The following is a 15,231-nucleotide window of genomic DNA, read 5'->3' as shown; positions in this document are numbered from 1 at the left end:
ATTTTTTAGCCAAAGTCTTAAAAATTACTGACATTGGTACTAGGAATCATTTTTAAATTTTTTACATTTCTATTTGTTTGTTTGTTTGTTTATGGTGTTTTGCTTGATGTCTGTGCACCATGTGTGTGCCTGTTACATACCAAGGGCAGATGAGGGCATCAGATCCTCTAGTTGCAGACAGTTGTGAGCCACCCATGAGTGCTGGAACTCAAGGCCAGGTCTCTGAAAGAGCAGCCTGGCTCTTGACTGTTGAGCCATCTTTCCAGTCCTGTTTTTTGTCTGTTTGTTTGTTTTGTGTTCTTTTTTTTTTTTTCAAGACAGGGTTTCTCTGTGTAGCCTTGGCTATCCTGGACTTGCTTTGTAGACCAGGGTGGCCTCAAACTCACAGAGATCTGCCTGCCTCTGCCTCCCAGAGTGCTGGGATAACAGGTAAACACCACCTTGCCTGGCTCTAGCCCTGTCTTAAAAGAAAAAAAAAATTGTTTTGTGAGTTTTCCTTTATCTTCTAAACTAGTCACTCCAGAAAAAACATTTAGCTGGTACAAGCTATATGTAAATTGATCCATGGAAATGTGAAATACTAAAAGTACTTCATAAATGTATCATTCCGTTATTATCCTGGATTTTTAAGAGTAATAATATAAAAGGTAATAAGATATGTGTGTTGTGAGAGTGTGTTGAATGAAGAGAACACATGGTGAAAGCAATTCAGAAGCCACTGCTAATGAGCATGACTGTTGACGTGTGTAAACTGACCCAGTGTGTGGGCTGGCCACAAGTGCAGGCTGAGTTAAAGGAATGGCCAGTCATTAGGAATACAGCTTCAAGGGCTAGACAGATGGCTCAGTGTGTAAGAACACTGTCTACTCTTCCAAATGTTGAGTTCAAGTCCCAGCAACCACATGGTGGCTCCCAACCATCTGTACTGGGATCTGATGCCCTCTTCTGGCAGGCAGGTGTACATGCAGATAGAGCACTTACATACATAAAATAAATACACAAATCTTTTATATATATACGTGTGTGTGTGTGTGTGTGTGTGTGTGTGTGTGTGTGTGTGTGTAAAGAATATAGCTTTAAAGTCTTCTGGCCTTAAGCTTAAAACCCAACTCAACTGTCTTTGAACTTCAAAATGTTGCTTATCCTTTCTGAACTTCTCTGTAAAGCATGACCTTGTAAAGATTTTGTGGAATGATCATGTGTAAAGAACCTAAAGCTGAGCCTGTTATGGGCAGGTGCCAGGAGAGGGGTGCTAGTGTGCACACTTCGAGAGGGGTGTTGCGTATTTGCCCAGGGAGGGCTGTTCTGAAAGGACAGTTGCTGCCTTGTGTTCTTCCTGTTCCCTTCTTTTTCACTTGTTCTTTCTCCATTTCCCTTTCTTTTCCTACCTTCCATTTCTCTGTCTTAATCTTCATCAGGAGATGATGATGATAGTATAAGTTAAGGCAGTAGGAATAGATACAAAGAAAAGAGGCATGGGGAGGTACTAGAGATGTTAGGAGAAAAGGCAATAGGAAAGAAAAATTGGGCAGAGCTGGTCCACTCAAGTAATTCCACCTGCTCAGGAGGCTGAGGTGAGAACCCAGGTTTCAGGTGCCTGAGAAACACAGTGAGCTCATCAATAAAGGAGAAAGGGCTGTGTGTGCGTGAGGGCCTGTGCATGGATCCCAGGACCCATGGCACCCCCGGACCATGACTACATACATATCTGTAACCTCACTGCTGCGGCAGAGGTGGTGGGGCTTCCCAGTCATCAGGCTAGCTCCGGTTACAGTGAAGAACCTGGCCCCCCCAGGTAAGACAGAGAGTGAAAAAAAAAAACAGGATAGCTTATGCATTCCTCTGGCATCCATGTGCATCACGTGCATGCAGACATGTGTACTCCCACACACATGAGAATACACACACACAGCACTACCACCCGTGACAAAAGAAAAAAAAGAGCTAGAAGAAAGGAGAGGAAAATAATACAAAAGTTAACCATCTTTCTCGGTAATGTCCTTCAGGAAACGCAGGTGAGGACAGGTCTGAGAGAAAGAGAGCGAGCCGTGTTGTACCTGAAGTAACTTGGGACATCTAGGAAGATGCCATTAAGAAAATATAAGGGAGCAGCTCTTGGAGGAAAGAGAAGGTCACAATCAGCTAGGGAGCCATTCTGTGGTGTCATTGCTAGAACAGATAGCGGTCACCAGGGGAGTATGTGAACTTGATCCATTTTGTTTTGCTTATATATGTGTTACATGCCCATACGCATATAGAGAAGTACGTTTAGTGTAAGGATATTGCTGACAGACAGTAAATTTCCACAAATTATATCATCCTTGCTTCTAACATCTGAACATGACAGAACAGCACCTGATGTCGCCACCTTGCATAAAGCTCCTCACTGGACTTAAATGGCGGTGCCGGTAGTTCTCTGAACACCCTAGGAACTAGTTCATTGTGTTTGTCTATGCCTCCTTGATTTCTTGCTTATTTTTTCATGGCGAAGGGTTCTGGAGCACTTATCAGGTCCTTTAAAGGGTATTCACATCCCAGAAAGGACAGGACTGTGTGCTGAGTTCAAAGAGGGCAAGACTTCTGTCTCAGGAAACTGAGACAGAAATTCCACAATACTCATGCTATGTTTTGCTGGATTTTATCTTTCATTCTTCATCTCAGACAGTATTTCTAAGATTAATTTAGCCCTTAGCTAAATAAGCAGAGAACAGATACTCAGCTGCTGCCCTGTGGAAGGCATTCATAGTGCACTCCCCTTTCTCACAATTATCAGCGTTTGCTTTGATGTTAAAATTGCTGTTTCTAGTTTTTCTGAGTTCTCTGACTAGCATTGTAGACCTCCTACTTTGGTGGGAGCCATAAAGCACCGCATGTTTACCCTGCGTCCAGAGTGTAGCCAGATCTCTTCTGTCACTGTCTGACACGTCTTCTCCGTGGTTTTTGCAGATGAAGCGCATTCTTTCAGCAGTGTGCTGTACTATGGAAACGAGGCCATGCTCCTTATCTTTGATCTGTTGTTCTTCTGTGTTGTGGACTTGGCTTGCCAGAATTTTGTTTTAGCATCCTTCCTCACATACCTGCAGCAAGAGGTAAGTCTAAAAACGTAGTCTGTTTTCTTGTGAAGCAGGAATATTAGAAGTGTAGGTGTTTATTTTAACAGAATACAAAGAGCATCCATTTCCGTAGGGCTTGGTGAATGTTTAGAATGTGAGTAACCCTACCAAAGGAAGGAAGAACCATTCAACAGACCACACTCTGCTCCGGAAGACAGTGAAGTGCAAGCAGCCAGTGGAAAGCAGTCCTCTGGCAGCTGGGAGGACACTAGCTGGCAGTCCCCCACAGGCCTAGAGTGAGCCCCAGTTTTGACGAGAGTCCCTTTCAAGCAGAACTGAAAGCACTGCAGATGCCACTGAGGGATGTCCCCCCAAGCTCACACAGCCTCACTGGGTGGACAGTGGATGACCGGGTGGGTAGAACCTCCGAGGCGGACACTTCAAAAATGGCAGCTGTGCTTGGAATGTCATTCTTAATAGCACCCAAATACCCCCTGCATAAAGGAACCCGGAATCTAGAATCATGGATTAATTCTGTCCTTACCGGGAAGATGTTTTTGATGTTTCTGTAGCTATAGGGATTTTTAAAAAATTCCTTAAGTATTTAAAAGTATATTCGTATGAGTATGAATATATATTAATACATACAAGTATTTCCTAGTATTTTATGGTTTAAAAGAATTGTATCTAGTAATTAAAGTATCTCATTCATGACAAGAAATGATTGAGAAAATGAGCTAATTTAATTTAGATATTTACATTGATGGATGTATTTAATTGCTTTATGAATATTTAATTTCCTTTTCAATTGTTTTATTTTCCAGATTTTTCGATTTATCCGAAATGCAGTCGGACAAAAGAATTTGGCAACTAAGACACTAGTGGATGAAAGATTTCTGATCTAACCTGAGATACAGAGCTTAAGGACTCAGTATAATTGTGGTACAAGCTGTGATGTCAAGTTATATTTTTTTTTAAAAAAACTTGTAATACATATTATTCTTTCATTTTTTACCAACAGACTTATTTTTGTAGCTTGTAAAATATGATATATAGTAGAACATATTATTTCCCCATTATGTGTTATATTTATTTACTAAATAATACATTTATACTGACCATGAGTTCAAAAAACAAAAAAAAGCCAATGCTGCCTTCCATAGACAGGTCTTGATGTCTTAATAGTACACTAATCCCCGTCACTTGCCATCGTCTCAGAAAATGACCTGCCTACATTTTCTGAGTTTTAAATCTATTTGTTACTTGGCTCAAAGCTAGTGTTCTGGTCAGTATTTGTATGTTTTATCTATATTTATGGTTAAATAAACTCTAAAAGATATTTTCATATTTACTTAAAATGTGGGTTTGTATTATTGCTGACTGAGTGGGCTTCTTTGTAATAACTCACCCTGTGTGTAGTGGACAGGTCCCTGTTAGACACAGCATGGAGAGGTACAAATCCAGTCTGTTATGTACCTGGTCTCTCCTGTCATTTACGTTTGTTAAACTGGGTGATATTTTTTCCAAAATAGGATTTTCCACACATTTTAATATTTTAACAGTACTCCTTCAAAGTGTTGCTGTTCAATTATGAGTAAATATTAGAAATAACAGGCTATAAACACATCATCTTACGTTGACCAATTTATTCAAGGCAAACTAAGGCTTCATGAGTCAGTAGATTATTTTTTAATAAAGAAGAAAGTGGAGTGAGGATACAATTAAAGTAAGTCCTGAACCATATAGTTAATCATTTTCTATTTTCCCATCACTATACTCTTAAGTAATTCTCTTCATGGCATACTGTGTACTTGAAAGGCCCTGGTACTGCAGGATAATTGTCCCGCCACAACATGTCTGGCTGCTCTCTACAGTGATGCTGTGTAACCGCCTAAAAGCAATGCTATGTACATACGGTATATATTTATGAAAATGCATAATAAAATATTTTGTACTTCTATTTTCTGTTTGGTTTGCATATGCCAGAAGAACTAGCCTTCAGGAACGCAGTACCGTCAGGACAGGGACTCCAGACACTGCCCGAGCTGAATCTTTGGTTTTCCCTTAGTTTTGCGGTTGACTGAAAAAGGAAGGAGAAAAAGTTGAGTCTCTGGAACTGTAGCTTCTGAAGGGCCACAGGACAGGGATGTCTTTATAAAAGCTACAGAGATGAATAAACGAAACAGCATAGAGTTTTAAAACCACCTACTCAGAAGTCATTCAGCCTGCTTTCCACAATAGTTACTTTCCAAAATAGTTACTGCTAAGGTGAGTGCTTTAAATATATTTCAAAATACAGGATCTGGTACTGCACTTGCTGAGAATAAAAAGGAAACTACTTTAAAATCCACGCTGAATTAGTTTTTTTTTTTAATTTTTTTCTTTTAATTTTATTTTTATTAATCACAGTTTATTCACTTTGTATCCCAGCTGTAGCTCCCTCCCAGATCCTCTCCCAATCCCACCCTCCCTCTTTTCCTCCCATGCCCCTCCCCCAGTCTACTGATAGGGGAGGTCCTCTACCCCTTCATCTGACCCTAGGCTATCAGGTCTCATCAGGACTGGCTGCATTGTCTTCCTTTGTGGCCTGGTAAGGCTGCTACCCCCTCAGGTGGAGGTGATCAAAGAGCCAGACAACCATGAGTTCATGTCAGAGACAGTCCCTGTTCCCATTACTAAGGAACCCTCTTGGACACTGGCCTGCCATGGGCTACATCTGTGCAGGGGTTCTAGGTTATCTCCATGCATGGTCCTTGTTTGTATCAGTTTCACAAAAGACCCCTGTGCCCAGATTTTTTGGTTCTGTTGCTCTCCTTGTGGAGCTCCTGTTCCCTCCAGGTCTTTCTATTTTCCCCTTCTTTCAGAAGATTCCGCACTCTGCCCAAAGTATTTCTTAAACCTCAGTTAGGTCCTATGTTCCAGTCCCACACAGTGAGGCGGCCATTGTTCTCAGTGCCCCGCTTTAAGTGCTGTGCTCATATGCATGGTTTCCCCCTCTGTTCATTTCCTTTTGTGTATTTCTGTAGCATCTTTAACAGCTTTGTGCATTCCCTAGGAACATTGGCTGCATTTCCTACTCACATGACTTCACAATGAAACAAATCCAAGAGGGCACCTTTAAATTGCTCTGTACCTTGTATCCTTCTCATAGACAACCCCCTAAGATTCTGTGTAAACAGGCTGCTGCCTGGAGAAGCCGTCCTGGAGAACCGCATGTGGTGCATTCAGGATGACTTTTAACTCAGTGCCTTCAAGCAGGAAGCTTGTGTCTTTTTCCTACATGTAAATATTAACGAGTAGCACCTGAGGGAAAGTACATCTGAGTCAGAGAGCAGGAAGCAGAATGGCTTAACGAAGATGCTCCGGATTTACCAGAAGCAGTTCTGAATTCAATTGAGAGTGTTTTCCCTCCCCCGGAAAGTTGCTACATCTTTACCACAAGTAGTACCCTTTGCTCACCACTTAGGGTGTCCCAAAGATGAGTATACTAAAATGTTAATTTATACCAGGTGTGCATGTAACAGGAGTCTGTGGGTTTAAGGCAGTGCTAGAAGCACTTGCCTAGAGTGTTAGGGTTCTGTAGAGGAACAGAACTAGAATGACATGGATGAGGCGGCACAGTAATTTGAATTGGGGGTGTATTATTATTATTATTATTATTATTATTATTATGCTATGATGTCTCAGCATCTTAATCTTTCATGCTAGGAGTTGCTGTTCATCCTGGAGTCAGTGCTTAGAACAAGTGATTTAGGTAGAAGCTTTCCTGGGCTATATTACATAGACTAATTCATCCTGAGCCACACCTCAGGAGCCAACAGTCTCTACTTTGATCACCCCAGGCCAGGAAACAAGAGGAATCACCCAGGCAGCTTAGAACCCGGCAATGGCTCAACCTGTGCTCTCCTGACCCAGCTGCCTTGCCTTGCATTGCCTTTTCCTTAGAAACCCTCAATAAAACTGTGACTTCCCTCATCCCAGCCAGTGTGAGCTTCCCATGTGATGCTGCACTGTGCCTTCTGTTTCTAGAACCTGACAACAGAATGTCCATGTGTTAACCTGATGGCTGTGCCTGTCCATCACACAGAAGAGCACAGGGCAGTCTGAGGGTTGGGGAAGAAGATGAGGTTGAAAGGCATGAGCACATCATTAAAGATCCCTGCATCAAGCCTCATGTCAATCACATGCAGGGCTTAGCCAAGCTAAGTTTCCTAGATGGTTTGGATATGAACTATGACCCCCTACCCCCAAAGCCCATGTGTTAAAATCTCGGTTGTCAGTGGTGATACTATTGAGAAGTGACTGGATCATGCAAGTCTTAGCTCATCAGTGGCTTAGTCCATTGACGAACTGATGCAGCATGGTTTATCAGGAGGGATAAACCATGCAGGGAGGGCTACTTCTGAAGGGTCCTCAGCCACCTCCAGCCTCAGCTTCCTGGCTGCTCTCTGCCACTGCAGGCCCCCACTGTGATGCTTTGCCTCATTTCATCCAACACCATACAGTGAGTCCAGCCAACTGGGAAATAACATCTCTGAAACTGGAAACCCAACCAATCTTTCCTCTACACTTTCTCGGATACTTTTTCACAGTGGCTGAAACCAACAAACCTTTCCACCTTCGAATAAATACGGTCAGCCTTCCAAATCTGAGATCCAAAGATTTAGCAATGTGTCTCAGTATATTCCCTGTCTCCAGGCTGAACACACATAACCTTTTTCCTTTTCCGTATTTCCCAAACAACACAGGCTAACAACTACTTACATTGTAGTAGGTAAGATCCGAGTATGTGCAAGTATGCCTAAGTGCATGGAGACCGTAAGTGCTCACCTTTTTATTAAGCATGAGAGCGCAGGATAGAGCCGGACGGTACCACCAGGATGCCACAAAGATGGCGACAGTTTTCAAGGATTGCCGTGTGTTGTCAGAGCTGTCGGAACGAATGTGCTTTCGTATTATTTCCTCAGCAAAAAGTCATCTTAATCTGCAACTTTCCGTTCGACCACTGTGAGGCCTTCCCCACAAACAACAGCAGGTGGCAGTGGAGAGCACACGGCGCTTTTCAGGACATGGTGAGGCTTTTCTTAAAATAATGATGATAATAATAATAATCCGTGGAGGATGTGCTCACTGGGCTACGGAGCCTACAGAAACGGGCCGCCCTCCCGTCCGCAGCTTCCCCACCCGTCATCCTCACTTCACTGATTTCTCTCCATACTGCACCAAGGTTGGGCCCCTCAGCTAAGCAGAGACAGGTCCCTGCTCTTTCTAATCCACGGGTTGTTTTGTTTTGTTTTGTTTTTTGTTTTCACATTGTTTTAACATTACAATTTATTTACTTTGTATCCCAGCTGTAGTCTCCTCCCTAATTTTCTCCCGATCCTGCCCTCCCTCCCTCTTTTCTGCCCATGGCCCTTTCCAAGTCCACTGATAGGGGAGGTCCTCCTCCCCTTCCCTCTGACTCTAGGCTATCAGGTCTCATCAGGACTGTCTGCATTGTCTTCCTCTGTGGCCTGGTAAGGCTGCCCACCCCCGCCCCCCACCTCCCTGTCGGGGGGAGGTGATCAAAGAGCCAGCCACTGAGTTCATGTCAGAGACAGCCCCTGTTCCTATTGTTAGGGAACCCACTTGGACACTGAGTCTATGGGCTACATCTGAGCCAGAGTTTTAGGTCCTCTCCATGCATTGTCCTTGGCTGGGGTATCAGTCTCTGCAGGGCTCCCAGGGTTCAGTTTTTTTGTTGTTGTTGTTTTGTTTTTTGTTTTTGTTTTGTTTCCTCTGTTGGTCTCCTTTTAGAGCTCCTGTCCCCTCCAGGTCTTTCTATCTCCCCCTTCTTTCATAAGATTCCCTGCACTCTGTCCAAGGTTGGCTATGAGTCTCAGCCTCTGCTTCTATACCTCAATCAGTAGAGTCTTTCATAGGCCCTCTGTGACAGACTCCTGTCCTGTTCCCTGTCTTCTGCTGGTTCCAATGTCTATCATATTTGTCCTTCTGAATGAGGATTGAGCATCTTCCCTAGGGTCTTCCTTGTTGTTTAGCTTCTTAAGAGTATAGATTATAGTATGTTTATCCTATATTATGTGGCTAATATCCACTTGCGACTGAGTATATATCGTGTGTCTTTCTGCTTCTGGGTTACCTTATCCAAGATGATCTTTTCTAGTTCCTACCATTTGCCAGCAATTTCATGACTTCCTTGTTTTTAATTGCAGAGTAGTATTCCATTGTGTAAATGTACCACAATTTTTGTATCCATTCCTCTGTTGAGTGACATCTAGATTGTTTCTAGATTCTGGCTATTACGAATAGAGCTGCTATGAACATGGTTGAGCAAATGTCCTTGTTGTATACTTTAGCATATTTTGGATATATGCCTAGGAGTGATATAGCTGAATCTTGAGGTAGCGCTATTCCTAATTGTCTGAGAAAGCACCAGATTGATTTCCAAAGTGGTTGTACAAGGTTACATTCCCACCAGCAGTGGAGGAGGGTTCCCCTTTCTCCACATCCTCTCCAGGATGTGTTGTCACTTGAGTTATTCATCTTAGCCATTCTGATGGGTGTAAGGTGAAATCTCCGGGTTGTTTTGATTTGCATTTTCCTGATGACTAAGGATGTTGAACATTTCTTTAAGTGTTTCTCTGCCATACGATATTTTTCTATTGAGAATTCTCTGTTTAGCTCTATACCCCATTAACATTTGTAAAGTCATTTTTGTAACATGTTTACTGATTCTGAGATTATAATGTAGGCATTGTTTAAGGGAGGGAATATTCTGTCCATCAGAAGTATAACATTTCTGTGGAGTACAAGGATAGAAATATGAAGTCAGCATTCCTGAATAGTTTGAGTGGCCTGGAAAGGACATGAAAGAGTTACTTTAATTGAGACAAAAGGTGGGCAGAGTGAGGAGAATAAGGTTGAAGGTTTCCATATAGTAGGAACAACTTGTGAAAAGGCCTGCAGAAGCTTGAATAAACCGTTTGACATTGAGTGACATCAGAGAATGAATTTGCTCAGAATCAAGCAGAAAATGTTAAAGCAGTTAAAAAAAGAAAAGTGTTTTATCCATGTATTTTGTGCCTTTGGCCTCTCCCATTGCAACGGACAGAGGGAGACTTTGTTTTGGGTTGGATTTTGTAGTCAGCTAAATGTGATTCGATAGACTGAGTAGTTCTTTTATTCTGGAGACTCCCTCAAGGTCAGCACTACATGGTTTTAACAGACCATTATCTAGAAGTCAGAGAGACCCAACTCAAAAGTCAAAGCTGAGCCCATCATGTTTAGGAAAGGTCTGACTGGCTGGGTCAGTGCAGTTCTAACATTCAGTGGCCGTGGCTTGCCTCTCTTGTGCTTTACCTCACCTCTCTTTCTCTACATGGAAGTTGAGTTGCAGGCGGAGAACAGAGGGATAAAAGATCCAAAAGAAGTCCATTGTAATGCACAGCATGAAACTCAATCAACAACGAAGCAAAGGCTTTCCCACACTCATTCCAATGTGCTGAAGGCTGTCCATCAAGATGACACGGCATTGTGCTTTCAGGAACGACCAAGCAAGAAGTGGCAAACCACCTCTTCATGGACAAGCTTACCATTTCATGCTGTCCTGACCCTCTTACATGTAGCCTATGTAGGTTCAAGGTAAACCATGTGTACCTCTTCTCCCCCAAACCACCATACCCTTACCCTTTGGTCCCGAGGACATTCTCCCATCTGCTCTCTGGCCACAGGATTGGTGGCTTGGAGACATTGTAGCCTTGGTCACATTCAGTCAACCCTTTATTTTTAGAGCCCTCTCCAGCTCCAAGCTTGATGTAACAATGTACCATTCGCTGAATTCCAAAAGGAAATCTTTATTGTTATCACCGGCAACAATGGCATAGCAGAAGCATTAGGTAATATCCACTGTGTTCCCTACAGGACCGGGTTTAACCAACTGGCTTTCAGCAACACTTAATTCAGGAACATGCATCCAGGCCCAAGACAGCAGCAACTAGAACTTCCATGAATGGTGCTTTCAAGAGTTATATTTATCACCTCATAAAACCACATTTAAGTGCTGAGAAGGCATACAATCAGTTTTATCTAATTCTCTTATTATAACTAACACTCGATGCTAAGTTTATGTTTCACTGGTTATTTTATGGTTATTCACCTTCTGCCATATCAGAGTCTCTTAAAATTATGCAAATATTACACCCATGCCTGTCTTGAAGGACTTAAGAATCATCCTAGAGTTTTAGGTGGTTAGTAAATTGACACTTTGCTTTGCTACATCACAGTTTATGGGATGCTTGATTGGCAGTCAGGACCTCCACTATAATACTCTTCCTAGGGGAGCACCAGTTCTGTTTTGTAGAATAGACTTACTGATACAGTTTCTAGCTATGTTGGTACTGTTTTTAAGAACAGACAAACAGTTGCATTTTCCCTTCTCCCTCCAGAGATTTGTCTTCTTAAGCCCTTGCCAAATGGGATAAGATGCCTTTTAAAGCTCTCTCAACCTAGCCTTCCCTCAAAATTTTTGTTGGGGGCTTAGGGGGTACTGGGAGGAGTGGAGAGAAGAACTGGTCCAGCTGTGCTATGTGCTTGAAGAATAAATTTTAAAAAGTAATGAATTGTAGGAAAGGGCTAACAGCACTTTGTGGGCACAGCCTCCTCTCCTCTAGCCACTCAAGTCCCCTCTCTTTGCTTTATCTACTTTCCTCTCTGCAGAGCCCTTTCCTTCCAGAATATTCTTTGCATAGCTCATCAAAAATTACCTCCAGGTCTGCCTCAAACAGCTTCATTTCTCCTACTGTCCAGCTTCAGGCGTTCCTTTGTAAAGCCGGTAGCATTAACGTTATTATTATTCAGGGATCAGTCTTCACTCTATATTCAGAATACTGTCAAGTTTTACAAAGAGGGAGCTAATATCCTAATCATGAGATTTACTGGGTCTACGCCATATCCACTTACCTCGCTCATTGGTGACTCAGAAAACTGAGGTGGAGAATGGTGCTGTGGGAGGCCCAAGGTCACCAGCAAGCCTCTCACTGGAAAGCTCCCTTAGGACTGAAATAATTTTACCCTACTCAGCAAATGCAGCCAGTGTGACTCAGAATTCTCCTAAACATAGCTAGGACTCAGTGGTGGTTCCCAACCTTCCTAATGCTGCCACCTTTAACAGAGTTCCTCAGGTTGTGGTGACCCCAGCCATATAATTATTTAATTGCTACTTCGTAAGTTAGTTTTGCTACTGTTATGAATGGTAATGTAAATGTCTGACATGCAGGAGATCTGCTATGTGAACCCCAAAGTGGTCATGACCCAGTTTGAAAACCACCACCCACAGACTTAGAGGTCCAAGTCATGTGCAATAACAGGATGATACATGCAAACATATGTACATATATGAGGAGCACTGGCAAGATTTATCAGGAAATAAGAAATTATGTCGCTTGGCCAAAAGACAGAGCTCCCTTTAGTGCTATACAAATTATCATTCAGATCATCTAGGTAAAAAAAATAATCTCAAAGACTCTGAAATCTTATCACCAAGTCTGCTGATTTCCTCGGAAAAGTCCACGTCTCTTCTCCAGCACTAGATCAGTTAATGACTTTTGACCCTTAGTACACTGTTTTCTGTCCCTAAGTATACAGTTCATATACATTTAAATGTCCTTCAACTTGCAAAATAATATATATTCTTTGTAGAAGTCTTAGGAAACACAGAAATGTACCCCTTCTCCATTCTTGCCTCTCTTTACTATTCCATTCATTCAGACTCTAAGCACCACAGACGGAGAATAAATTCTTGGAGTGAATCAACAACCATCCAGCAGTTTGTCTGTCTGTCTGTTCAGCTTACCTTCCAACGGGAAGCTTCCAAACCATCATAGTCTTGTTATGGGAGGACTCTCCTGTTTCAGCTGCCTAACTTGTCTGATTTCGCTTCAAAGGGTGCCACCGCTGAACCTCGGACCCAGGCCATTGATCCTGTCTCTCTGTCATCACAGCTTCCTCACGACATGTCCACAGCTTTTATAGCTTTATCTGCCCTCCAAAAGACTGAGACCTCTGTCAGGGCAGAGGCCATGCCTGCTTCTTTGTTCACAAAATTTTAACTCTGACATGAGAACGGTATGCGGTACAAGCCTTATATCCAATTAACTTGATATTACCCGGTTAACTGATTTTGATAGATTTTTATGTCACATATTTCCCTGTGAGAATGAGGATTCTAAGAGGGGTTTGTATATTTGCTGTTGCATCATATCTAATTCCGGTGCCTAGAAGTCTATCACGTTCTTAAAGTGTCTCACTCCACAGCTTGTCTGTCTATGGATATGGATGTATGCATTGGTTTTTACAGAAATAAGATTACTGTGCACTTTTTCCCCTTACATTTCTCATTCAGATATATACATATATTGCATAAATTTCTCTTCATGTTAGCAAACATTAAAACACATTCTCAAACCATCTTTCAATGTTGTGCCTTTTCCTTGTTTGCCACCCTAAACTCTTTTATTATTATTTTTACACCCCAATCACAGTTTTCCTCCCTCGACCCCTCCCTGGCTCTTCCCTCTACCTCCCTCTGCCCACCCCCACTCTTCCTCCATTTCAAGTCAGAAGAGGGCAGGCCTACCACGGACATCAACCAAACATGGCGGGTCGAGTTGCAATAAGACTAGGCACCTCCTCGTGCATTAAGACTGGATGAGACCACCAACCCAGTATAAGAAAAGGGGTCCGGAGGGCATGCAGAAGAGTCAGAGACATTCCTGTTAGGAAGACAACCCTATACAACTGTACATATATGCAGAGGGCCCACGTCAGTCATGTGCAGGCTTCCTGATCATCGATCGGCTCAGTCTCTGCAAGTCCCCATGGGCCCAGGTTGGCTGACTCTGGGTTTTCTTGTGGTGTCGTTGACACCTCTGGCTCTTACAGTCCTTCCTCCCTATCTTTGGCGGGATTTCTGCCTAATGTTTGGCTGTGTGTCTCTGCGTCTGTTGTCCTGATGCTGCTAGATGAAGTCTCTCTGATGACTACCAGGCGAGGCACCAGTCCATGAATACAGCAGAATACTGTTAGGAAACTCTTAACTGAATACTAACCATTTACAGAGCAGAGGTGCAGTCCATGAGAACAAGAGCTCTGTTTAATGCATTTATATGTGCTGCTCAGAAGGTGGCACAAGAGAGTACCCTTTGGATCCTGGAACTTGTCTACTCAGATGGGTGGAGAAGTACCTCTTCCCCAACCTTCATTCATTTAATCACTTTACAACCTGAGACCAGCCCCCCCGCCCCTCTCCTCTCAGTCCCACCCTCATAACTCCCTTCTCCTTGTTCTGAGGGAAGGACAAGCCCCCAAGAGACGCTCAGCCTGGCACCTCAAGTCTCAGCAAGACTAAGCACATCCTCTCCCTCTGAGGACAGACAGGCAGCCCAGCTAAGGGAAGCTGATCCAAAGGCAGGCAACAGAGTCAGAGACAGCCCCTGCTCCCATTGCTAGGGAACCCACATGAAGAACAAACTGCACATCTGCTACATGTATGTAAGGGGCCTAGGTCCAGCCCACGTATGCTCTTTGGTTGATGGTCTGTCTCTGTGAGCCCCCATGGGCCCAGGTTAGTTTAGTCTATATGTCTTCTTGTTGTGTCCTTGACCCCTCTGGCTCCCTCAATCCTTCCTCCCTCTCTTCCACAGAACTCTCCGTGCTCATACCTCTCTTTTTCTCCCTCATTTTCACCCCATCCAAGCTCTTCAGTCCTCTGGCTCAAATCATTAGCTGTCCCATTGACTGTGCTTTGTCCTATAGTGGAGCAGGGGAAAGGATCCCGGAAAGCGGCCCTTCCCCATAAGCGTTTGCACATTTCTCCTCTGTTATGTGCCAAGGCACACCCTATTTAGAGAGCAGGATCCCCAAATATGTGGGGCCCCTTTTTAAAGAAATGATACTTTACTCAATTCACAAACTTTCTTTTTTTTTCAGTGTGTGTGTGTGTGTGTGTGTGTGTGTGTATGTGTAAGCATGCACTTGCATGTGTGTTGTATGATATTTGCATACATATATTTGCCTGTGTATGATGTCTTCCTCAATCACTTCCCACCTTGTTTTTTTTTAAGACAGAGTCATTCTCTGAACTAGAACTTGATGAGCTATACTGGGCAAGCTTACATGGACC

The 15,231-nt window shown here is 43.1% G+C and overlaps 1 protein-coding gene across 2 annotated transcripts in view; it reads left to right on the top strand.

Moving 5' to 3' along the window:
- The window catches only part of Tmem67 (transmembrane protein 67), a 48,677-nt gene extending 43,664 nt beyond the window's left edge, over positions 1-5,013 (top strand). For both annotated transcript variants that reach the window (XM_060386004.1, XM_021660920.2), the window contains 2 exons: positions 2,947-3,089; positions 3,878-5,013. In XM_060386004.1, coding sequence (XP_060241987.1) covers positions 2,947-3,089; positions 3,878-3,958 — 224 coding nt within the window. In that variant the 3' untranslated portion in view covers positions 3,959-5,013. The remainder of the gene's footprint in view (positions 1-2,946; positions 3,090-3,877) is intronic.
- The last annotated feature ends 10,218 nt before the right edge of the window (positions 5,014-15,231 follow it).

The sequence above is a fragment of the Meriones unguiculatus genome, chromosome 6 (genome assembly GCF_030254825.1).
Source record: "Meriones unguiculatus strain TT.TT164.6M chromosome 6, Bangor_MerUng_6.1, whole genome shotgun sequence".
NCBI lineage: Eukaryota > Metazoa > Chordata > Mammalia > Rodentia > Muridae > Meriones > Meriones unguiculatus.
The sequence above is the reverse complement of the archived record's forward strand: the minus strand, read 5'-3'. Positions and strand labels throughout refer to the sequence as shown.